At 38.3% G+C, this 26,753-nt stretch overlaps 1 protein-coding gene across 1 annotated transcript; it reads right to left on the reverse strand.

The window, feature by feature from the left end:
* Positions 1–24,998, reverse strand: LOC124948254 (homeotic protein Sex combs reduced). The gene is made up of 2 exons (XM_047491601.1): positions 22,234–24,998; positions 1–3,094 (listed from the first exon to the last, which is right to left on the reverse strand). The coding sequence occupies exons 1-2, from the start codon at positions 23,060–23,062 to the stop codon at positions 2,790–2,792; spliced, it is 1,134 nt and encodes a 377-aa protein (XP_047347557.1). The 5' UTR covers positions 23,063–24,998; the 3' UTR covers positions 1–2,789.
* Between the last annotated feature and the right edge of the window lie 1,755 nt (positions 24,999–26,753).

A 26,753-nucleotide genomic window follows, 5' to 3' on the forward strand; every position in this document is an offset into this window, starting at 1 on the left:
TTTTGTAACTTTTGCACTTTCATGTACATATATATTACGTACATATAGAATGTACGTGGTTATACGTGTACATAAATACGTCGAAAAGTGAATGCTCGTGCGTAAAGATAAACATACGTTTTACACGCATTTTCATTCGTTCGAGAAAAGATGAGGAATCGTTCGTGATTCGTTCGTTTTCATCCTCTTTTTCCTCCACCACTCATTACAACGGGCCGATAAATTAACAAACAACGAAGTAATCTGCTCTTTCGTTAACGCCTAGCTGAGATAACGTCGTTCAATATCGCGTTGTTCAATTATATTCAATCATTATGTACAATTCATCGTTAATCTACTTATAAAGAAACCCCCTCTCGCCAGTCGCGTAATAAAGCGTCTCTTCCGGCCATACTTTTATTTTATCATACTTTTGCTCTCTTGTCACCATTTTGTTTTTATTTAACTTTAAACACATCGATATATTTTAAGGATCCCTGTATTATTCCGAATTTGCTTAGCACGTCGCAATCATATACGACTTCTCGATCTAAAGCATAAAACGAATCTCAATCATTCTCTCTCGCTCTTTCGCTCGTTCGTTCTTTCTTTCTTTCTCTCTCTCTCTCTCTCACTCTCTCTCTCTCTCTCTCTCTTTCTTTCTTTCTCTTTTTCTCTCTTGTATCACAAGAAAACACCCATACATATACGTATATAACACAAGCATAACGAGAACTTTGGAACGCTCGTCGTTACTTCATTTTTACAGACTCGAGCCGAACGGCTTAAGATACTATTTTTTAAACTGAAACGATCGATCGATCGATCGATCGATATTCTCGAAAATGCTTTCGACTCGATGTTCAAGATGACACGTTCTATGCGATCGATCTTTTTTCTTTTGTTCTTTTTTCCTTTTTTTATTTTATTTTTTTTTCTTTTTTTTCTTTTTTTTACATTCACTTCGTTCCATCGCTTTCGATCGAATCGACAAATTTGACGATTCGCGTGTGTAACATCGAAGAGAGGGGAAAAAGATTGGTTTATACATCTATTTAGCTGATATATTAATATTACCGAAGAGATAAAACGTTTAATTTTGAACGATGGTTCGAAAGAAACAGCCAAGTTGTAAAGGGATTTTTATCTAACAATAAGTTGACAATTTTTTCTTTTTTTCTTTTTTTTGTTTTTTTCTTTTTTCGTTTTTTTCTTTTTTTTTTTTTTATAGGAACGAGTGTTTACACATTACGGTGCAAACTATTTACAAAGAGCTTGCAGCGCCTAAGCTGCCCACCGTTTCTTTATCATCGAGTCTTTCTGCCTTAATTATATATCCCAGATTAAAATTTACTTACGTATACTTTTCCATAAACGAGAAAGTATCGAGAGCAAGAGGAATAAAGATTTCACATTATAAAAATGAATATATTTTCATATACATATATACGTAGCAATAAAATCGTTCAAATGAAATTGCTAATTAGCATTATTTCGAAAATGAGAGAGCGGATTCGTAAACGTTTACGTTAAAATTGAATTCTCATTTAGATGATCATTATTCGCCATGAATCAATAATACGACTATTCGATTTAATTGTAATAAAATCGAACGAATATTTTGACGAGAATGTTAGACGTCTAAATACATTTGCGAATCATTCGAAAATTTTACGTTCGACCGGAGAATAATAATTGGCGAAGAAGGTTTCGAGTATTAATAGGCACCTTACATACTAGGAATAGTGACTTCAACGTGCAGATAGAAACTGTTTCCTCCAATCGCATCGAATTCATCGTCGAATAGAAATAGACATATTCTCTTCGATAGAAGATTTCGATAATAAGTAGCGAAACGGAGAAAAAGTAAGTAAGTACAGGACGATCCGAGAGAGAAAAAAAAAATGTCTGATTATCATCCCCTTCCATCATTTTATCGATATTAATCCTTTACAAATACGATTCGCTCATTCACGGACCATGTGAAACAGTGTGCAGCCAGACAAGAGGACGACGATAGTTAAGTTTCGCCATTAAAATCGAGATTTCCTTTCTTACGTGTTTTTATCTTCTTCCATTATATTTGCTTTTTTTTTCTTAATTCTTTTTTCCTTCTTTAGATCGTTAATGTCTACCCTTAAACTAGAGTTTCGATTATCTCACCCGCTGAGGTGGGCTCTCATAAAGGACGCATGATCATCCTATAATCTTCCTTGCGTCCATGTATGTAAATATATATATATATATATATATATGTATATATGTATATATATGTATATATACGTATACATGTGTATATATATATATATATATATATATATATATATATATATATATATATATATATATATATATATATATATACGTGAGAGTCCCTCGGAGCGCGTCCAGTCTTAAATCGGGCGCACGGCACTACATTCGCAGAAAATTTTGGCTTCCCTTCAACTTCGAATAGTTGCTTTGTGACATAGTAATCGCTTTCGCGAACAGGCAAGCCAACGAGTCTTCTCTCTCTTTCTCTCTCTCTCTCTCTCTCTCTATTTCGCTTTTTCTCTTTTTTTTTCTATTTCTCTTTCTCTTACGTTTTTCAATTTAACAAAGAAAATCGTAATATTTTGAAAAGAGATATTTTTGGAAAGAGAATGTTAATATTTCGAGGCAAGCCAATCGCGATCGCGAAATGTCCAGCTCGCGAATCCTACTGGAAGTGAAGCGTCCGATCGGAGAAAAGCCTTTTAGAAGTTCTGCTCGCCGTACATCCCGGGAAAGCGGACAGCGTGTGCTCCGAGCTCGGCGGGCGAGAACTCGTCCTATGTGGCCAAGTGAGCGAACTGGCCTGGGTGCGGCGCGAACTGGTAAGGGTGTCCATACGGCGACATGTGGTACGGTACGATGTTCATGCTCGCCATCTTGTGTTCTTTCTTCCACTTCATCCGCCGGTTTTGAAACCAGATCTTGATCTGACGTTCAGTCAGGCAAAGAGCATGGGCGATCTCAATGCGACGCCGCCTCGTCAGGTAGCGGTTGAAATGGAACTCCTTTTCCAATTCTAAAGTTTGATACCTCGTATAAGATGTCCTTTGTCGTTTTGTTTCGCCATTTGCATTTACCGTACCTGTAATCATAACACAGAGATACATTTTATTATATGCGGACATATATGCACATGTAAAAAATACAACATATATATTATACTTTTTATTGTTTCATCCTTTTTCTTTTTCATTTCTTTTTAAACCTTCGAATAAATCATTTTAATCTTACGTAAACGGGATGTTACTCATTTATTAATCAATCTCTACGTAATAATTTGATCTGTCTAAGTGTAAATTGAACTACGTTTAATTTTTCCTTTTGAAAGAGGATATAGTATAAAAAATTTTTTATAAGATGAATGCAATAAGATAAATGGTAGGATATTTTTTAATTACAAGTTATCCAATATGTTCTTACTAAGTTATAACATTATCCTACATATGTATTAAATCTTCCAGAGTCTTTTAGAAATATCATCAAGAATATAGTAAAGTTCTTCTGATATTTGCTTGACAGAAAAAGGGGAAAAAAGGTCGAAGCTTTTTACTTCGGGTAAGAGTAGGAAGGGGCGAACGAATAATAAAAAGAACGGAAGCGAAGGATGCGCGGACGGAAGCGTGACGAGCTCGTTAATTATTTCAACGAGTCGTGGTTAATGTCTTGGCCTGTGCCACTGGATTGCAAACTGGTCACTTGGCAGCTGTTTTACCTATTTGCTTAGCACGCCTCGGCCATAAATAATTTCGCAACGCTATTATTACGATAGCATACCACGCCTATTGCATTCAACCCATCTTACTCGTTGATGGAAAAATTTTATAAACGATCGTTAAAATCGAATACAACCTACCGGATGACGCATATAATAATTATTAACTTTTACTTTTCTCTTAGTAAAAGTAAATTCGATTTTTCTTTCGAGGAGAGAAACCCTTCTCATCGCGCATAAATAGCTACACTCTAATCCTTGTCTTCTTCGAGAGCGCACAAAAATAATCTAATCCGTGAGATCACTCGACTCTACATAAAGAAAGAGAGAAAGAGAGAGAAAGAGACGGAGACGGAGACGGAGACGGCTGGCTACCAAAGATGATCATCTCTTAAATAGAAATATAATATTTTATAGAACGATGAAAGAATAGAAGAGTATCTGAAATATTCTTATCAATGAAAGAAAAGAGAGAGAGAGAGAGAGAGAGAGAGAGGGAGAGAGAGAGAGAGAGAGAGAGAGAGTAATCATTAAATTCCCAGTCACGAATTGAACGAGACAATGTAGAATTATTAATATATTAATGACAGGAAGCGAGACATTTAACCTTTTTCTTAATTACGATAAAAATAGAATCTGAATAAAACTGAGTACATAGAGAAGTAGATAAAGTATTTATGCATATCATTGAATCTATCGAATTATTTTACAAATTCATTAATAAACTCTAACTCGTAAAGAGCTAACGGCATATCCGTCGAGTGTCAAATAAATTTATATGGTCGAGTACGATATCACACGAAATGATCGCGAATTCATGGATCGATACATGAATCGACAGCTGAACGATTCGGTCGAGCGGATATGCAGGTGTTTCGTTGATATCAAGGTAAGAGGTGTTCGCAAAAGACTCGTTCGCGTGGGCGCCTCGCATCGATGCGGATATTAAAGAGTCGCTTCATTTACAACAATAATGAATACGCTATTAATAGTGAGAGCGAGACTCGATGGAGAATTGGACGGGTTCTGTACTTGCATGCGTTTCTGAGTGCGTGCGTGTGGCAAACGACCGCCCCACGACTCGTTCTAAGCGCCGGAACGACCTCCGAGTGAGAGTGAGAGAGACAAGAAATAGAAAGAAAGAAAGAGAGAGAGAGAGAGAAAGAGACAGAGAGGGAACAGCATTCATGGCGGTTAAGGGAGCTTTCATACGGTGATCAACGATTAGCCCGAAGCGTTGCTCGCTAACATCCCGCGCTTTTCACGATGAATGGCTAATAGACGAGGATACTCAAGACGATGAACGGACATTCGAGATCGAAACTAATATTTATTGGTTGGTAAGATTCAACGTGAACGTTTGAATAAAAATGCAATGTTCATTTTTATTCTTTTACTTTTTTAAAGGAAATCCAATAGATATCAGTGATCATTCGAACATTGGAAATATTTTAACGATTAAAAGAAAAGTAAATTTTTTTTTTCTAATAATCTATCGAAAATCTATCAATAATTTACGATTTTTATTTAACAATTCTAATCTAATAATATAAAACAATGTTTATATATATATATATTTTTTTTTTTTGTTTTATCGACAGAACCTATCTACATATAATTTCGCGAGATAGGAAAAGAGAAACTTATCATTGGAAGAGACGAAAAGAGAAGTGGATATAGAAAGGGAAGAAGACAGATAGAGACAGAGCTTTCACAGTGGCTGGTCAATGGGAGCCGAACGAGCTTAATGACCGGTTCCTCCGTCGAGTGTTATCGCTTTCCTCCCGATGTAGCACGTCGCTGGCTCGTACGGTCTGACTTTTTAATAAATAGCGTTCCCGCTTTCTGGGTTGTTCGTTTCAGTGTGCATATCGTTCGCCCGACACACCTACCCGTTTTGTAATAGACAAATGGAATTTCTCTTTCTCTCTCTTTTCTTCTAGTTACGAGAAGAGACGAGTCGTACGTGGCTAACAAAACTGGCACGCGTAACAACGCGTTGGAGGATCCAACATGGCCTCTCTCTCTCTCTCTCTCTCTTTCTCTCTCACGATCTAACTTTCATGTTATCTCTCTCTCTCTCTCTCTCGTTTGCCTTTAGATCCTGATGTATCCTCTACATCCTTTCCGGTGATTAATTGCCGTCTGTGTCTCGTCGACGTCGATGCACCGAGGATGCACTGAATAGCTTGGATGAAGGTTGCCGAGAGACACTGTAACTTCTCGATCAGGCATGTTGCAAGTAATGTACACCTTTTTATCTTCTCTTCCTCTATCTTCCAACTGGGTATATCAAGTTTATTGAATAGGTCTTTAAATTGTAAGATTATTAGATACGTTTCATCTTATTACGTTATTTTTCAATTATTGTCAAAAACTTTCAATCAAATCATAATGATCCAACAGATTGATTATCGTACACACACACACACATACATATATATATATATATATGTATATATATATAAATTAAATGATATTTAACAAAATCTCTTCTGACAATGAGAAAAAGCTTAACTCTGTTTTATTACATGTGGTTCAAAGCTGTTGTAATGTTTCGAGCAGAGAGAAACGAAATATTTCAAAATCGAAGAAAATACACCCCTAATGAAGGCACGCGAGCTTAAGCTAGGTAACGGGGTGATTCGTGGAATATCCGGCTCTTCACGAAACTTTACAAGAAGGGTCGCCGGGAGGTTAGGCCAGTCGAGTTCTTAGTCGAGCAGCCGGTCCGTCAGTCAGTTGGATCGTCGAGACACGACGGTGACACGTCGAGTACAAGGCTCTTCGGGTGCGAATACATGCGAGCTGCGCAAGGAGTTCTATTAAGAGCGAGCCACGAAAACGCTAGACGACAGGAGGTGACATCGAGACGGCTGACACGACATGGACCTGCGCTTAACACGTTTCTCTCTCTCTCTCTCTCTCTCTCTCTTTCTCTCTTTCTCTCTTTCTCTTTCTCTCTCTCTTTCTCTCTCTCGTTCACCTTACCCTTCTTATGTCTCCTCTCTGTCCTCCTTCCTCAGCGTTGCGACAGATGCTGAACATTTTTACCCGGTCTGCCTTTAAAGCTTTTTAACGTCTCTACGATTTTTAATGGACCGATATAATTTCCAACGATCTCGAGAGATCGAATATCATCGAGTGTATTATCAATCTTTCTTTTTATAACTTTTTCCATGGAAACGAAAAATTTTTTGCTTTCTCTTTGAAGTCCTACAAAAGTACTTTGTTTTCTCTAAATATTTAATGTTTAGAGTGTTTCTATATGTTTTTAAATTTATATTCCATTTGGATTCTATCTACATTAAATGATCGTCGAGATGAAAATTTTACCCGACTAGGAAGATGATTTATACTATTACCCTGGTTACAAAGGGAAAAAGAGGATCTCACGTTCGAAGACTATCGCGCTCTCGCATTCCGGGAGTGCACCACATTTCTGTGTACACGAGTCTGAGTTGTGTGTTCGTTAACCATCAGTATGTTAGTTTGAAGAGTGGTTTCTACGAAGGTATATATATATATATATACATATATATATATATATATATATAGACTCCTTACCACCCCTAACCCTTGGCACATATCTGAGCTGTTATCTGATACGAGGCCTAGCATAGGCCCTATCGAACCTTTTCATCTACGCGATCGACCGAAGCATTCCAAAGGAAGAAACGTGCTTGTTCGAAATTTTGCGAGTTAATGACAGATCGAGTAGAAAAGTTAGCAACGTTCTTTCTCTTCGACTTATACCACGAAATCCCTATTTCTATTTCGTTTTTCTTTCTTCCTTTTTCTTCTTTTCCTTCTTTCCTTTTTTTCTTTCCATTTTTTTTTATTTTTTTCCTCTTTTCTTCTTTTTTTTTTTTTTTTTTTTTTTTTTCTTTTTTTTTTCTTTTAATCATTTCACGACGAATCCAACGAAGCGATCGCGTTAATAATTCCATCCTTTCCCGCAAAGATAGACGGCAGGAAATTTCGATTCGACTTAAAGGTAATAAATCAATCTCATTCGTTCTTAGTCGTATGAAAAAAAGAAAAAACGGAAAAAGAAAATAACAAGGAAGAAGGAAAAAGAGAGAGGGAGAGAGAAAGAGAGAAAGAGAGAGAGAGAGAGAGAAAGCGGTAGGGTCGATAAATCGGAAATAATTAATTATGCGAATTCAAACGTCGGTCGGAATATCGGCGGACAAAGTTCTGAACTGACACGGTTGGTCCTGGTACATCGAAATTCAACGTCGCGTCGCACGGATGTTGGATCGATAAGGGAGACCGAAAACGATCTTTCATTCCCTGCGATAATCGTCCTAAGAACCATTAGGTTTTACGAGGAGCGAGGATGATAAAAAGTCATTGACAGGACATATCGGTGTAAAGACGATGTAAATCGTAGACTTATCCGACATCCATGAGAGAGATAGAGATAGACTGGAAGAGAGAAAGAGAAAGAGAGAAAGAGACAGAGAGAGAGAAAGAGAGAGAGAGAGAGAGAGAGAGAGAAAAGATCTGACGTCATTGAGAAACATTCGAGGCTATGTCTTGCCGCTCTCGCTCTCGAGTCGCTCGAATCCGTGCTTCATTGACACTGCCGACAAAAGAAGTCGAGAGGTTCATAAATAACTCGGCCAGTTTACCAGGGCCATTATGCAATTATGATTGCATCTCCGTAGCCTAGGTGGTCCATTCCTTCGAGATCTCGCGTCCACCTCCGTCAGATAGCGCCTCAAAGAACTTGTCGTTACATCAGGCCCGAATATACAAGACCGAATATATGACCGATCTTGCTTTCGCATTCGGTGTCTTTATCCTAGATCCGATCCAATACGTTTATCAATGGAATTATGATAGACCGTGATAGCAATTCTCGTCATTGCATCTCATCTCGAACAAACCGTTCCTCGACTGCTTCACATTCTTAAGATGTTTCATTCTTTTATTGGAAAGAATTTGCGCTCTGAATAACTTAGTACGTAGATAACTTTGATGTATAATGTGGTCTATTAGTCATTATACATTTCCTTTGCATAAAGAACAACCATACATATTATATGTATCATTGAATAGAGATATTTTTTAATTTTACACACACACACACATACATACATACATATATATATATATATATATATATATATATATATATATATATATATATATATATATATATATATAGAAGATAGATTGTATTCGTAAGCGAACGTATTTTTATTTGTATTAAAAAAAATTATATTTTGTATAGGTATACATTTAACAAGTACAAGTAATAAGCCGTTTGTAATCGTCAAATTTTCGAAATGAATTCCCCGTGTAAATTCTAGACTATTTTTCATTGTACTTCGTGAAATGTAAAGAAAGAGAGAGAGAGAGAGAGAGAAAGAAAGTGAGGGAGGGAAAGAGAGAGAGAGAGAGAAAGAGAGAGAGAGAGAGAGAGAGAGAGAGAGAAAGAGAGATGTCGTACGCGATGATCTGGCTTAGAGCCAATATTCTAGACTGATATCGCCCACGGACTTTCGTTAAAACATTGAGCGAAGGAGTGTCCGCGAGAATCAGTCTATGAGCAATTTAAATTTACCTAGGCGTGTTTTGCGTCACTCGGCCACTGTCCGGCCACTGTGATTTGTGATCTTTCTGTGGTTTCGCAGCTGCCCCCAACCGATCGTGGGCCAAAGATCGCAAGCGAAACCAACGACCTGTCGACATTCCACGACGAGGACGAAACGCCTTCTATTCCTCCCTCTCCTCCCTCTATTCCTCTTTCCACTCCTTCTCCTTCCTTGCTCGATCCACCTGTTGTCAAGACGTCCACGAAATCTTTTGGATCTGTCGTCTTCGAAATCGAAGGCAAGAATTCTATTTCTACGCGCTAAACACAACTAAACACTTACAATTAAATAAAGTCATTAACGTTGTCGCGTATTTTCTATTATTTTCAACAATTTTACATTATTTTATATTATACTATATACATCCTAAATATCGCATATATAAGATTATTTATTTCTACCACGATGCTCATTCTATCTATATTCATTGTAGCCATGATAAAAGAGAAGATCCATTTTGTATATATATATATATATATATAGTGTATATTATATAATATTTCAACGAAGGCTTTGCGAGATAGACTGAATTAGGTCATCGGAACGGTAGGGCTCGCTGCTAACACATTCAACTTGGTCAAACGAGTATGTTTGAACGTATATCTGTATATATATATATATATATGTGTGTGTGTGTGTGCATCGGACAGTTATAAATAGATTGAAAAACTATTGCTTTTCAATCTGAATGGCACGGCAAGCGGCGTTCTCTCGAAGGGTGTGTTTCGAAAGTGAGAAGCGTGGGAGGGGGCTGAGGGAAGGGGTGAGAACGTTTGCCGAGGGTGTATGAGAACGAAGCGTGGAAAGACGAAGGAAGACGAGGAGATGAAGGAGGAGAAAGAGGGTAAAGTGGGTTCAGAAGAGGGAAAGAGGAACGGATTCTCTCTCGGCGAAGCTTTTATACCGAAGTTTGGTGAGCACCCGCCGGTGGTCGCCTCGCGAATCATTTGTTATCTTCCACGAGAAAGCTCTCTGACGCAAATAGGTTTGTTTCTGGCCCCCTTTAAACGCTTCACAATAATCCACGCGTACCCAAATTCAATTAACGCCTCGTCTTCGCTCTTCTCTTTCTTTCTCTCTTTCTTTCTCTCTTTCTTTCTCTCTCTTTTTCTTTTTCTTGATGTCCGTTCACTTTGTACTCCTTGGCGTACGTGTACCACAGCATAGTGAGTCATCATTTTATTTTATCTCTTTTTTTTTTCTTCTTACTTATTATAAAGACATACTGTACAGACAACTGGCAAAATCTATAGAGATCATCTGCTAAAAAAAATTTTGAACTTTTCTTACATGCCAATGGCGTAGTAGAAGAATGTTCCAATTACGTATTCAAAATTATCTCAAAAATAGACCATTCCTATTGTACATCGATAAATAAATAAATATCTCATAAATGATGCAAATAAATTGAAAGAATATCAAAGAACTGTATTATAGATGTTATAGATGTTCTAGATACTAAATGTGTCGCGTGTGGCGGCAGCAGCGATAGAAAATACGATCGATCGTTTCTCATCGGCGACATCGCAAAGAATGAGAACACGCCGAGACAATCATCGTTTATAAGCAAAGTACAAAAACAGTTCATTATCACCAATATCATATCTTTATTTTATAGAAGAGTCTTATTATTATTCTCGTTCTTGGCTCCGAAGTTGTTTCTCAAGCATTCTCTATCTCTATCTCTATCTCTATCTCTCTTTCTCTCTCTCTCTCTCTCTCTCTCTCTCTCTCTCTTTCGTATCGAATCCCAACGCACGTGTGTACACAGTTTTGTGTACGTAAGAAACTGTCGTGCTTGCCGAAGGGATTACTTTATACGAGAGGAAGAGGGAGATATAGGAAAAAAAATACAAAAAGAGAGCGAAGAAGAGAAAAATAGAGAGAGAGAGAGAGAGAGAGAGAGAGAGAGATGAAAGAGTATATTCTATATAGAAAGAGGAAAGACATCTCGCGTGGAAGGAATGGGCCCTTACTCACGAGAAGAATCGAGGAAGAATGGGAGATAGAGGCTACGCGTCTCCATCCATCAGACGGCGGTCCGTCCGATCGGTCGACACACGCGCGACTCCCAACCTCCGAATGCATTATCTTTTCCTCGACGTTACTCTCTCGACGTTACCGCGAGTTCCACCGTTCGACGAGACTTCGATCTTTTGCGTAACCTCCACCTCCTCCTCGCTGTTATTCTCTTCGACGAACGTCGATCCATCGAGTTGTTCGCGAAGCTCGCGAAAACTGCGGGGTTTCGATGTGGGTGATCGAGATCCCCGGATCGTTTCGATCGGATAAAACTTCGTGGATATATCGATGAACGGAAACGATCAATTTTTTTTTTTCTTTTTTTTTTTTTTTCAATCAATCCCGAAAGAAATTAAATTGTATTTTTTATTGGGATAGAAATGAACTTAAGAAATCCTTGTAATTCATTTGTCATATATTTCGAAATTTCGAATTATTTTTCTTTACTTTTCCTCTTTTTTTTTTCTTTTTTTTTTTTTTTTTTTCTACGATTTCTTTTTCTTTCCCTATTCTCGATATCGATCGAAAAAATGTTTCGTCTTTTCGTTCGAAAGGAATTGATTTTTTTTTTCTTTTTTTCTTTTTTCTTTTTTTGTTTGTTCTTTTTCTCTCTCTCTCTCTCTCTCTTCATTAAACGATATTTACTTAATTCGCGATAATAATGATATATCCAAGAGATGGGACATTTACGATCAGATTATAGTTACGTTACGCAATAATTCTCAGTTGTTGTCGACGATAGATACTTAAGCGTGGCTTTCTCTCTTGAGGCTGACAACTAATGTACCAGCACCCACGAAACGTATGAACGAAAATTATATACGCTCTAACATTCCTCAGAGTTTGCCCTCGATAGGAATAAATCGATTTACGCTTGGCTCGCAACACACATATACAAATACAATGCGCACACGTAAAACTGTGCACACGATCGTTTTTGTTCGACCTTAGGCAGAGAGACTCGCATCAAGCGCGTCGCGAAGCGCTCTACGCGCACTCTACTCTCGACGAGAAAAAGAGAAAGAGAGAAGAGGAAGAATGAAAGAGAGAGAAAAAGAGAGAGAGAGAGAGAGAGAGAGAGAGAAAGAGAGAAAGAGAGAGAACATGTAGAGAGTCGCAGCTGACTGTATTGTTCCCACTGAAGGTAAGTCATTAATTTTCCCACAGCAAGAATGCTTCCCGTGACGCGCGCCTCTACGTCTCTCTGCGCGTGTGCGCTCGTACGAACGCGTCGAACGTGCTTACCTTCTTCTTTCTCGATTAATACCACAAATTTTCCTTTATTCTTCTTTTCCTACTTTTCGTCCACACACCCTGCAATTCTGTCACGTCTTTCAACTTATCATGAAGCTCTTAATAAATGAAACGAAATTAAATATATATATATATATATAAAAAGGGAACAAACAGAAAAGAAAAAAAAATCAATTCTAACAGATGCAAATATTTCAATGAAGTACTATCTTAAATGCTACTAAATCATTTAATAAAAGATAACATTTAACAAGAAGAAAATCTTACATCATGATATAGAAATATTTTAAATAACAATCGCTTGTATTTGAATAATGTGATCGTATAAATCTTTTTCGAACAAAAATAAATCATACCTTAATTTTTCCACGTAGTTTCAATTGTTGAAACTTAAAAGAAAAAAAAAAGAAAAAAAAAAAAGCGAAAGATATTTGACTTTTGGGTGATTCATCCTATAGATAAAGACACTTAATAAATATGTCAATTAATATAAAACAGAACGAACCTCACCAATAAAAATGTTCTTCTTAAGGATCAATCGTGATCGCGTAACATCCGACGTAGCATCTGTTCCATATTTGACGGTATGTTCGCGAAACGTGGGAGCATAAATCTCATCGGAAACGGGCGTCTCTTTCCGGACACCAGGCGAACTTGGTGTCCCAATCTCTCTTTCTCTCTCTCTCTCTCTCTCTCTCTCTCTCTTTCTAGCAGCGTGTCCTATGAATCATGCAGTACCTATGTTTTAGCTTGGGTTGTTCCTCTTAGGAGGCTGTCCGATTTGATCGTCCATGGCGTTCGTCCTGGTTACTCTGACTCGCCGCCGGTGGCGAGCCTCTCAGAAGAAGCTGCGATGGTACGTAAGCCTCGCACCAGCATTTATTTATGGTTCGGGGTCGCTAGGGTGTAAACGGGATCGTCGGAACACCGTCGGAACACGCTTCTTTCGTAAAAGAACGGATACTACCTACGGAATGAAGTCTTTCCTCGTAATAATACCAGCTTTCGTTACCCTCTTTTCCTTTAAGAATGAGGATATTTAGGGAATAAATCGGGTATGGTTGTTAAAACGAATTCCTTTGTTAAATCTTAAAAATTCATTATCTTAACGATTAAAAATCGATATGATAATATTTAACAATTTCGTTTGATATATTTTCAAACGAGAAAATTATCTTACCTTTTATACGCGTTAATATATATGATCAAGATTTAGAGTCGATCACACGCCGATCCGAAATAAGAATCTTCCATTAACGTAGATCGATTATTAATAGAACTCATCGAGATCACGATCGTGATAGTAATGATCGATTTTATTAATTGATCGATCGAATCGATCATTTCGAATGATTATTTCTCTTCGTTAGAGAAACTAGAAAACAATCTCTGCTTTATGTGTTCTCCTTATTAAAATCGATCTCAACAAAGTTTTCATTATAGTATCATAGAGTTTCTCGGATCTTATAATTGTTATTACGTCGTTCTATCAAATGGATTGCGTTTAAAGTTGATAAGAAAAAGAAAGGAGATCAATTGGAACCAATCGGGAAGACGTTTTTAAAGTTGTCACGCGAGCTTCGTACTTTTGAGATAGCGTGATAGTTTCGATGATAGCCTACCGAAAATCGAGGGAACGTTAAACGAAGTGCATTTCGAACGATTTCCTCAAGAAAAAGAAATCATGAATGTAAAGTAACTGTTCAAACTTATAAACACATACGAAAGCAACGATTGACAGCCTTGATAATGAATAATGTAGAATATTTTGAAAAACTATACCATTAAGTTGATCTATATCGAAGAAAATTAACATTTCTATATCCCACGTATAGAAAATCGGTATATATATATATATATATATATATATATATATATATATATATATGAGCGTTGTTGTTAGAAGTATCCATCAACTTGTAAATATCGTGGTCGTAAATATGTTAAGTTAGAGACAATGCTGACGTATAATATCACGATGATCTTATCACAGATTTTCCTTCTATCATGGGTGACTTTAATAATCAGCCTATTTGTTTTTTTTCTTCTTTTGTCCTTAGTATGAGACAAAGTAATCCGGACAATTTATTCGATGTATGGATGTATTCTACGTTTAACCCGTTAAATGAAAATAATGGAGACTGCCTTCGAGGACACGTTCTGAGTAAAATTCAAATCTTCATCTTCTATCATGTTTAACATCCAATTTTGTGTATACCCGTGGAGACGATAAGAAAAGCTGATATCCGATCTTGAGAATGAGAACGACAAACAGTTGGAGACCCGGCACGCGCTACTCTGAATAACGTTATAATAAATTTCTTTTAAAGCGATAATAGTAAACTCTTTTACTTATCAATGAAATTATCAAATTAAAGAAAATTTTTTCTCGTAATCTACATTATCTCTAGATAATTATCTTTAGGTAATTTATTTTATATGTTTAAATGGTTAGAAAAGTATTGATAGATCTGATAGATAGCATATCTAACAGTTAACTCTACTTATTATTAAATGCTACTTTATTCTTACATGCGTTATGATAAAATACAAAATAACACAAGTTCCATTGGCTCGAACTAGCACGAGAAAGAGTTCTCTAATCTCAGAGGGCGAACGATCCTACACGCGACTTATTTATCTTCGAAAATCGAGATGTCCCGACGACGATGATTCTCGCACGATTCTTGAATTACACAGGCTGGAAATAATCGTCCGTCGTGGAACACGAGCGGCGCTATTAATAAACGTCGATGGATCTTCGGGAGAAGTATCAAACGGCTCGACTGGTACTTGGCATTGCGGCGTGCTCGATGCTAATGCTCCGTCTTGCCGCGTAGTTGAAATATCATCTTATCTTATCGTCCACGGCCATTCTCCTCCATCGCCAAGAGCCTATCCTTTCATATTAATTCTATTACACTTCCTTTTATTATTATTCCAACCAACGGAGATAACGCGATACTCATGTATAAAGAAAATTTCTTCTTTTACGAATCACGATATTTCCTTTCCATTATGTTTTATCTCTCTCTCTCTCTCTCTCTCTCTCTCTCTCTCTCTCTCTCTCTCTTCTTTTTATAACAATAATATTATATAAGCTATTAATTATAAAGCATTAAATCGTCTTACACGTTAGAGGATCGTACAATTTTTCAGATTGATTTACACGGTTCGTGCTTTAGAAAAGCGTCACGCCACGAACGAGAACGCAATGCCTTTTGAGAAAAAGGAATATGGGATATAGGTGGTTTTATACGTTGGTTTGGTTCAAGGACACGATCCTCGATAATCATTGTACTCCTTGTAGTGTTACGTCGCATGAAAACCACATAAAGAGAAGAAGATAGAGACCTCTATTTCTATCTATCTATCTATTTATCTATCTATATATATCTCTATCTCTCTCTCTCTCTCACTCTCACTCTCACTCTCACTCTCTCTCTCTCACTCTCTCTCTCTATCTTTTTCACCATGAGAGGAAGGAAGAATCAACGATACAGAATGGTTACCTCCCCCCGATTCGCAGGCAGCTCGTAAATTTTCGGCCGAAGGAAATCTTCGTTGGAGAGGGTTCGTCTGGCAAAAGGGCGACTGCAGGAGCATAAGGATCAAGGATCCCTGTGGCGCCCGGGCCACGCAGCAACAGGCGGCCCACTTCGCTCCCGGCACACATCCATTACCCCATCGGCTTATCCGGTTTACACCATGACCGCCCCCTCCAGTGATCTTACTCGCGTACGCGCTCGCGAACAAGCTCTATGAAAATTTATATCCTAATAAACGATTTGTACGCTCCTTCAATTTGATTCCTCGTTAGTCCTTATGATTACATTACCATATAGCTAGCGTACTATCTCAGCAGTATTTTTTCATAGATTCTTAAAAGTAATGTAATTTTAAAATAGTAGACGTAAGATTCTTAAAATCAAAAGCTGTCCTTTTTTTTTCACATGCAACGTGCGACTATTCATTTTGAGGATGAAATTAAAGCTAAAACGTTCTGTAGAAACGTATATTGTCGAACGGATCGTTAAATTTGAAATTGAATTATCTTTTATTTTTCAAAGAATAAAAATATTCTTTTTCGTAATATTATTCTATAAGAAGGATTGTTTCATTCATTTCCTCCTATAAATATCGATTGTACGATAGTATTCTGAATAAAGTACAAATTATAGATAAAGATAAATTTATCAGTAATCGAATGAATATCTTAAAAGAAAAATACTATTATTAAATAAATATATACTTACTTAAGTATAAAATACTAGACTTAATTTACTATTAATACTGTTTATTTCATTATTGTGTATGAAAATTAAATCAATAAATTAACTCTTAAATGTAAATCTTCGAACTTCGAAGATTTCGTTGAATTTATAAAAGACAAACAATAAATTATTTTCGTCAGATGATCGTGGAAGAAAAAAAAAAGGATTTATATGAACTATGGTATTTTGTTTGTTTATATATATATATATATATATATATATATATATATAATATTTTATATTTGTAATACGAGGAGAATAAAAGTGTTAAGAAAATTGACAAAGATAAATTGGGAGCCGATCTGCATGTACCCCTTGGAGCATAGTAAGCGTTATGATAATCATCGCGGTACCTAATTATCGTGAAGCGAATAATCGTGTAATTATTTTCTTCTTCGGTGGATGATCGGTTAACGCAACGATAAGCGGAAAGAGAGAGAAACAGAGAAAAAGAGAGAAAGAGAGAGAAAGAGAGAGAGAGAGAGAGAGAGAGAGAAGGGAGTAAAAGGGAGTAAAGGGAGGTAGCAAGCCCGTTTCATGAGGGGCTGCCAATAGTGGATTGGTAAGCGGAAGGTGGCTTTGCTCGTGGAAGGCATAATTATAGGTCGATCATTTTGCCATAAATATAAGCCATGCAAAGGACTCCGACCTTAAACCGATTTTAGTTTCGACCAACCGCAATGCGCGAGCTTCTTCTTCTTCTTCTTCTTCTTTGTCAAATATGAAAATAATTATTGAAATATTCTTTTAATATTTTGTTTTTTTCTTTTCATTTCCCTCGTCAATCGTCACTTTTAAAAATCATCACATTGTTCTAATTAAATCATCAGAAATAAAATGTCATAATTTCTTGCAGGAAATACATGAAATTAATTGTCAATTCTATGCGATACTCGGCTCGATTTGTTTTAATTCTCTTAAAAAAAAAAAAAAAAAAAAAAAAAAAAAAAGAAAAAGAAAAAAGGAAAAAAGTAACGTAATAAAATGAATTGATAGAAAAGTTCGATGACGTAAAAACACGCACGTCTCAATTTACTTCACAATTCCAAGATACACCACTCCTTACCCTAGATTCGCTCGTTCGAGGGTCGAAGCGATAAACGGAAGGTAGACTTTGCCATGAATGGCATAATTGCGGGTCGATCGTTTCGCCATAAATAAGGCCGCTCGATGGCCCTCGAGGAAAGGCCAAGTTCCTTTGGATCTCAGATCGGAGCCAAGGGTAGCCGCTAACGCGATTCCCAAGATACAAATTCGTCTGGCATTTGCTACTTCGACAATTCTTAATCGAATAGAAATTATCTTCTCTGAGAGAAAAGATTCAAATAATATCATATATCTATTATAAACATTAGATAAGGAATATATATAAATGATTATCCAGGTATTAACAATTTGCAATAGTTTATTGATGATACTAATTAACGTGTTGAGTTTTATTAAATTTTTTTCTTTACGATTAGAAAAACTTTTTATATGTTTGTATATATCGATGTATAAATTTGTATTTTATTACAATTAACTATCAAGCAAAGAATTATAATATTTTATAATAAGGATAATCGTTTACATCCTGTATAATTTGAAATGGAATATATTTCATTTAATTTCCTTTGCAATGCCTTTGATAATATCGAAAATTGTTTGTCCATTTTTAAAATACTGATGAGATAGTCACGTTCATGATCACGTTTAACGAGTTCAAGTACGTTAATATGTAGAGAATTTTCTCATTTGCGGTTGCATCGCCAGCAGGCATTCTTGGTTCGTTTATTTATTCAAATCCGACGCTTAAACGTTTACACATCAGCACCGATCTTCAAAGCGTCGCGACGGCTGGACGAACTTGTAAACGGAACATCTACGTGTTGTTGAACACTATCCTTAACGGCGAACCTTGACGAATCAATTATTTCCCCTCGATGCTTACCCGGATTGTTTATTTTTGTTCGTCCCACTTCGTATATTCTCTGACGTCGCTTTTGTTCAAGTCCTTCGTTCTCTATTGCTTAACGCCATTGCTATTTGAGGATCGTAAATTTGAAAATATATCGAAAGATAACTATCGAATTTTATTTTTATTAAATCCCTTTTATTCGTCGAGCCTTTTAAATTTCAAATATATTAAAATATATTTTCAAGAATTTTCGTAAGATCAAAATGACAAATTTTTAACATTTATATCATCGTAATATATCTACAAAGCCGAACCCTTTTCGATCGTACAAAGGATAAAGAATAAACGTTTAAACGCTAAGCTATGCAAAGAGAAGGTTTAAGCTATTAAAACGACCTTGAGTTTCATTTCATTGTCAGCAAAATGAACGAAACGAACGAAAAGGGTGACGTTTAGCCTTGGTCCGGCGGACAGTCAAAAAGGAGATACCGGAGAATAAGAGCGGAAAGAACGGGATGCGTTTAGAAAGAGATATTCGCAGACAGGTCTAAAGATCGTCGAGGCATAACGTAATTGCTTTAAATGCGTAGTCGCGCTTTGAAACGTCGACGGTTTTACGCAATTCTTTAGAAACTCTTTAAAATATTTACTCAGAGACTTTACTATTTATAAGACTTTATATTTTGAAGAAGGAAAAAAGAAAAAGAAAGAAAAAAGAAAGAAGAAAAAAGAAAAAGAAAAAAAAAACGAGAAAAAAGAAAAACAAAAAGGAGAAAAAACGAAGAAAAAGTAAAAAATCTAATTACTTCTAAAATGATACTTAGGTATATATATATATATATATATATATATATATATATATATATATATCTTTTTCAATCATAGAATACATAAAATTACTTTTATTTCACGCTATAAGTTATTATCGAACGAATTGAATTATCAAGTACGTAATTACTGTTATTTAGATAACTTCAAAGTTAACGCCAAATTATTTAATTCCTATAATTACAAATTGAATTTATATAACGAATAAAAGAACGAAAGCTATCGAGCGTTCTATACCTGTACTAGATCATTACTTATAAGTAATCATTCTCTTTTATTATTTCTTGTCTCCTCTGATAGTAATATAACGGTTAAACGATAAAACATCAAAACGGTTGATCTATTCAAGCATTAAATCGTCTTCCAAAAGGGAATTCTCATGAAATCATTAATTCGATCAGATCGATATCTAGACTAGAAATTTTTTAACTTCTCACGATTCCCAAGAACATTGAACATTATGGAAGTTCGATCGATTCTTTAAAAACTTTCTTATATATTAAAGTAATAATAAATTTTAGAAAAATAAGAAACGTCGAGTGAAAGGAAAGAAGGAAAAGAAAACTATGTATGTATGTATATAAGTATATATATATATGTACGAGTATGTGTGTTGCTGTCGAGCGAGGCCAGAGAGCTCGCGAGAGATCAGAAACCTTTGCTTTTCGTGGCCCGTTTGGGGGCCGAATCGAAGAGAGGCCGAGGTTTTCGTCGAAGCTAAGCCTTGTCTTGAGATGAGGAGAGAGAGCGAACGAGAGAGAGAGAGAGAGAGAGAGAGAGAGAGAGAGAGAGATAGAAAAAGAACGAAAGAGTACGAGAGAGAGAGAGAGAGAGAGAGAAGAAGAAGGGAAGGGCCCCCCCGCGCCTTACAATGCAGTCTGATTTATGGCCCGGGCGCACATACATAGAGTTACACACGATATCATAATACCATTAATTCTTCGTCAAATTCCCCGCTGACTGAATCATACTGGCCGCGCAGTAAATCACGCGGGCGACTAATGTGAGCGCGACCAGCGCGCTGTCTTATCTTCTTTGAACCGCGGGGGCAGGTGGATCCCGTCTTGGCCCCGTTGAATTACTCTTACCCCTTCGACCCCCTTCTTATTCTTTCTTCTCTCTCTTTTTCTCTTCTTCTCTCTCTCTCTCTCTCTCTCTCTCTCTCTCTTCCTTTCCCTCTCTCTCTCTCTTTCTCTCTCTTTTTTATCTTTTTTTTTTCTTTCTTTCTTTTTCATACATACGAAACGACAACAATTCTTTATCCCAGTCTTCATCCCGTTAACTTCCCTCGATTCACATTGATTTACGCAATACTCCAAATTCCCTACACAATGTTCTACCATAACACATGACAATTTTAATACCATTCTATTACATTACTTCATCGTATTTGTTCAAGACTATTTTCGATTGAGTAATGTTTTACAAATGATATTGATTATTTTGAACGATTATCAGTTTGTTTATTCTATTAATATGATGAACTTTAGAAATGCATTTAATTTTATTGAGGTAAGATTACATTGGACTTTAAATATTTATCATTCGTTAGATATATCGATGGAGTCAGTCTCGATTTTTTTATATTCTCGAATAAATTTAATATCATTTAGATATGATATCATTCAGAGGAAAGATACCTTCGGTATCGTTATTTTAACATTTTGAGCAGATTTTCACCACGGCGATTAGATTGCCAACTAAATACCAATGGATCCATCGTTCATGCAAATGATGTTGAGAATTCCGTAGGAAGGATTTATATATATATATATATATATATATATATATATATATATATATATATATATATATATATGTTGCAGCACATTATCGCTAACTGTCATATTACTAGCAACATCGCAAATCATTCTCTTGCTTGTGTCTTTTCGTCTATATTTTTTTCATATTTTTCTTTTTTCTGTCTTTTACGCGTATAAATACTATTACCTTTCTCGAAGGTTAAAGATTTATTGGCCTAAGGAATATATTCCACGATGCTTTCGGAAATGGTTTTCTACGACACGAAATCGATATCGATTTTACAACTCGCAAGAGAAGCGCAATTTCCTTGTTTTCTATTTTTTTTTATTTCTTTTTTTTTCATTATTTTTCTTTTCTTCTTTTTTCTCTCTCTCTCTCTCTCTCTCTCTCTCTCTCTCTCGTTTCTTACATACGTGACATAAAAGTTTTTATCGAGTAAAATGATTATATTTGATCTTTGTGATTAAATTACGTTCAACATTAAGTTCATCAAGTTGTATTGAATATGAGTAATAACATTATTTACACATAAAAACAATTCTTACTTAAAGATCTTCAATATCGATTAATACCTCGACATTTCTCTGATAGATCCAGCTGCCTTCTCATCGAGGATAGCATCGTTTACCTTTACGCGATACAGGTTTTGCTACTACCAGATCCAGTCCCAATAAAAGCAGATACTATAAGCGTATCGCGTAATTGCTGATCTGTTGCTACCAGTTAAGATACCATAATCGCGCTCAAGATCGATGGATCGGGCAAGGATCCATTATTTACGATAGATCAGATCGTGCTGCTTTTGACGCCTCGTTCACGATGGCAAAAGGAATAAAATAAAATAAGGAAAGTAAATAAACTTACTCTGTCCAATGTGAACCCTTTTCATCCAAGGATAAATCTGCGGTGGATTGCTACCGGAAGGGTTCACCTTATTCGACGAATTATTTCCTGTGCTGGATGTGCTCGAAGTGGAAGATGCTGGCGAGGAAGCTGAGGATGCCGTCGTGAGGGTAGAATTTCCATCGGCAACGTTTCTCGGCGTTCCACTCGGAGGTGAAGCTGCGGATCCCGCCGCGACGGAGGACCTCGAAGAGGTTCCAGGTGGCGATGTCAAACCGGACGCAGATTTGCTCGTGCCGGGTGCTACCAAGGGTGTGGGACTATTTCTCGAAGTAGAGGTCGAGAGGTCCTGAGGCGAGGCTACTCCGGTGGAGGAAGTCGAGTCGGCGTACTTGCAGCTCGATGTTGAGGGCGCGGAAGGCGCATTAGCGGCTTGAAGTAAAGGTGTCGTTGGATCCTGGTGAAGCTGTGCCTGTTGTTGTGCTTGGGGATGATGTTGTTGAGGATGATGCTGAGATGGTTGCTGATGCATTCCATGTTGCGCCGAGGTGGCCGTTGCATTCAGCCTCGGTTGAGGTTGAAGTTGCGTATAGTCTATCATGCCGGTTGGTGCTGTGTGTTGCATTCCGGATGCAGGAGTCGCATACGGATGTTGCGGATAATGTTGCTGAGGCGAGTAACATGGTGCCGGATAACTCGTCGCCGCTGCATTCGGATTATAATAATCTGCACCAGCTGGCGATGCCGCCTGCATCGGTTCTCCGGGTGAATTCGGCGTAGGCCTTTGCTGCTGAGGCTGTTGGCCCGCGTAACATGACGCGAGCGAGTTGACGAACTGATACGAACTCATCGTTCGCGGTTCTCTTCGTCCCTCTTCGACGTCACTGAACCGATCTCTTCGCACGTCCCGATATGAACGACATTCACGATTCGCACAAACCTTAAGATTTTTTGCCTTCCGTTTATTGTTTTCCTTTCAATAATAAGACCATTAGATAAGAATGATCTTCATCTTTCACCTTTCTCTCACGTAAACACAGTTTATACGCGACAAAACGCGACGACAAAGAAGCCTCTGTTTACAAGGGTCACGTGGGCTTACCCCAATAAAACTGTCTTCTTCTTCTTTACGACTTCTCTCTTTCCCTCTCTCTCTCTTTCCCTATCTCTCTCTCTCTCTCTTCTCTTTCTCTCTCTTTCTTTCTGTGTATATATATATATATATATATATATCTTTTTCTTCCTCTTCGGAACCTGTCTACCTAGAGAGAACTCGGGGTTCCAGCCGGTGGTAGCACGTGACAGCGAACTCGTTGGTTCGCTCCATCGGAAAGGACTGTTCTTCCTTGTCGCGTTCACCAGAGAGAGAACTCCCGTTCGCGTCGCACTACGAGAGCTCTTACACGTTATCCTATATCTCCCTATCCGAAGAGAGGAATGTTTCTGTCAAATGATTATCCTCGATGACGATTAAAAAGAAATTGTTACACGTAATATGATAAAAGAAAAATAGAGAAAAAGGGAAGAGGATAGAAAAAGAGAAAAGGAGAAAGAGAAAGAGAAAGAGAAGATTTTAAGGATCGCGGAGATGGTCCGTTGCATGCGCGGAGGGTGGTTGGTATCGTACTGAAGGCCTCGCCGCGATTCAGAGGCCGGTGTGTGCGGTAGCTTGTCACGTGCCCGCGCTCTCTGCGTGTCAGAGGAGAGCGCTTCGACCAATCCGCGCCGTTCGTCAAACCTTGATTGGTCTCTCCTGCCGGCGACGAAGGATTCTTCAAGCCCGTTCTCTCCTCTCTTCACCGTCGTCCTCGTAGTAGTAGTAGTAGTAGTAGTAGTAGTAGTAGTTGTCGTAGTCGTCGTCGTTGTCGTCGTCGTCGTCGTCGTCGTCGTCATCCGTCGGCTCGAAGCCGCCGCAGCCGACGCCGCTGCTGCTGCCGCTGATGTTGCTGCTGGTGGTGCTGCTGGCGCTGCGCCGCTCGTGTGCCCGTCTCGCAGGCCAACGTCGTCGACGTCGACGTGACGAGAGCCGAGAGGGGTGCGTGAACGTACGAGAGAGTGAAAGAGTAACAGAGAAAGAGAGATAGAGAAAGAGAGAAAGAGAGAGAGAGCCGAGAAAAGAGGGAGGAGAAAGAAGGAGAGCTTTCGTCGAGGAGAGGGGATGGCCGTCGCTACGAGGGGGGCTAATGGAGAGATATTCGGGAGCCCTCGAGCAAGGACCCTGGTGGGGGCAGCCCTCTCTCTCTCTCTTCTCTGGCAGTTCCTCTCTTTCCTAGCGCGACGTCACCGACAAGTAGTCTTCCGCCTGCTCGGCAAAGGGGGTAACGCGTGCGCGCGCGCCCCCTACCGCGATTACCCCGAAAAAAGGGGGTGGTTCGTTCGTTCAAAGAAAGAGAGAGAAAGAATCGGTGTCTTTTTTTTGGTATCCCCTTAGGTTCTTCCCGAAGTGTCTTTCTTCTTGGTAGAGGCTCGAAATCCTTACGGCACTTTGGGAGAAGACAAGTTCACGCAACAGCAGCTACTTCGTATGGCCAACGAGGACGATGTCAAGGATGAGGAAGAGGAAGAAGAAGAAGAAGAGGAAGAAGAAGAAGAAGAAGAAGAAGAAGAAGAAGAAGAAGAAGAAGAAGAAGAGGAAGAGGAAGAAGAGGAAGAAGAAGAAGAAGGGCCGCACATAAGTCAGCCCCGGCGACCGTGCCTGACAGTTTTATGAGAGTTTGATAGTCTCCACCGTCGTTCCTCTCCTTCTCTCTTTCTCTCTCTCTCTTTCTCTTTTCTCTACTGTTCGCGCGCACGAGAGAGAGAGAGAGAGAGAGAGGGTAGAAAGAAAGAGAAAGATAGATAGATAGAAAGAGACAGAGAGAGAGAGAGAGAGAATGAGAGAGAGACAGAGAGAAAGAAAGAGAGAAAAAGAGAGAAGGAGTGCACCGTTGAGAGTAGGAGCAAGGGAGACACGCGCACTACGCACTCTTTATTGTCCCATAAATTCAAACCTGTTGCCCATGGTTGAAAGAGAAAGAGAGAGAGAGAGAGAGAGAGAGAGAGAGAGAGTATGTATGTGAGAAAGAGAAAGAGAGAAAGAGCGAGAAAGAGGGAAAGAGAGGGCAGGCCCGGTACGGAATCCTCTCCCAATCTCGATTCGATTGACGCCCCCGTTATCGCTCGTGTAACGCCGAAACCCGAACGCAAACTCGTAACTCACTGAAGCCGACTGCTCGACGAGCCTTCGACTCTTGCCGACTCCGCAGAAAAGCATGTGTGACGTAGTAGCCAGTTGGTCAAACGGTGGGGCACACCGCTACGGCTGGACGTTAGCGTATGGACGAGGAGGAGTAGTAGTATGAAGAAGACGACGAAGGCCGACGGAGGAGGGCACCGGAGGAGGCGGAGCTCTCCTTCGACTCCTCGAGGCTTTCAACGTGATAACACGACCTTCCCTTATTCTCTTTGTCTCTCTCTCTCTCTTTTCCTTTTTCTCTATCTTGTCCTATTCTATTCCTTTCTCTTTAACTTATCGAAAAGGAGGGATGGAGGGAGGATAGGACGAGGGTGGAGGGTGAAAGGGAAAAACGAAAATATCAATTAGTTTCTTATAAATTTCTCTAATTTTATTGTTTACGATGTTACGAACGTTAATGTTATTGTAGTGTCTCTTTGGAGAACATTTCATGAAATATAGTTTTCGTTTGTGTTGCCTCTTTCTGTTCCGCGTGTGCTTCGCAAGGAATATCACGGCATAGTGCGCCAGTTGCTCACCAGATGTGGTGAGCGTGGCCGTTCCCGTTGAGAATCATGCCTCGCGCCCGCCCCCAGCCGCCCTTCCTCTTCAATCCTACTCCCCACTATGTCTTCCTGCCCCACCGTGTGCTACGACAACCCCACTCACTCTTTCTCTCTCTCTCTCTCTCTCTCTCTCTCTCTCTCTCTCTCTCTCTCTCTCTCTCTCTCTTTAGCTAGCATGTCGTGTATAAGCTCTCTCTCTCTCTCTCTCTCTCCCTCTCTCTCTGTCTCTCTGTTTCTTTCTCTCTTTTTCCATCTATCTATCTATCCTTCTCTCTGATCAGGATTCTATTCTCCCCTCTACCAAAGCTTCCCTTGCGTGTCGCTGTCTCTCTCTCTCTCTCTCTCATTCTCTCTCTCTCTCTCTCTCTTTCCCTCTCTTTTTCTATTCACACGCCTGTGTGTGCTCGCTGTTTGTCCTACACCTCTTTTCTAACCATTCGGTCCTTTTTCTACATATGAACCACGCGCGCTTCGTATCAGCCTACGAGAAAGAAGACAGACGGTGAATATGAAAAATTCTTTTTACGACTATTTGCTTTACTTGATTTTGTTTTTTTTTTTTTTTTATTTTCTTTCGTTTTTTTTTCTCAGTCTCGCTCCCTTTTACATTAATTTATGAGAATGTAATTAGATTATTATCATAATGCTCCAATTTTTAAAAAAAAAAAAAAAAAAAAAAAACAAAGGAAAAAAAAAAGTAAAAGAAAAAAAGAAGAAAAAACTGTATTGTGTAAAATCAACGATATAAATTAACAAATTAT

This window comes from Vespa velutina, chromosome 4 (assembly GCF_912470025.1).
Source record: "Vespa velutina chromosome 4, iVesVel2.1, whole genome shotgun sequence".
NCBI lineage: Eukaryota > Metazoa > Arthropoda > Insecta > Hymenoptera > Vespidae > Vespa > Vespa velutina.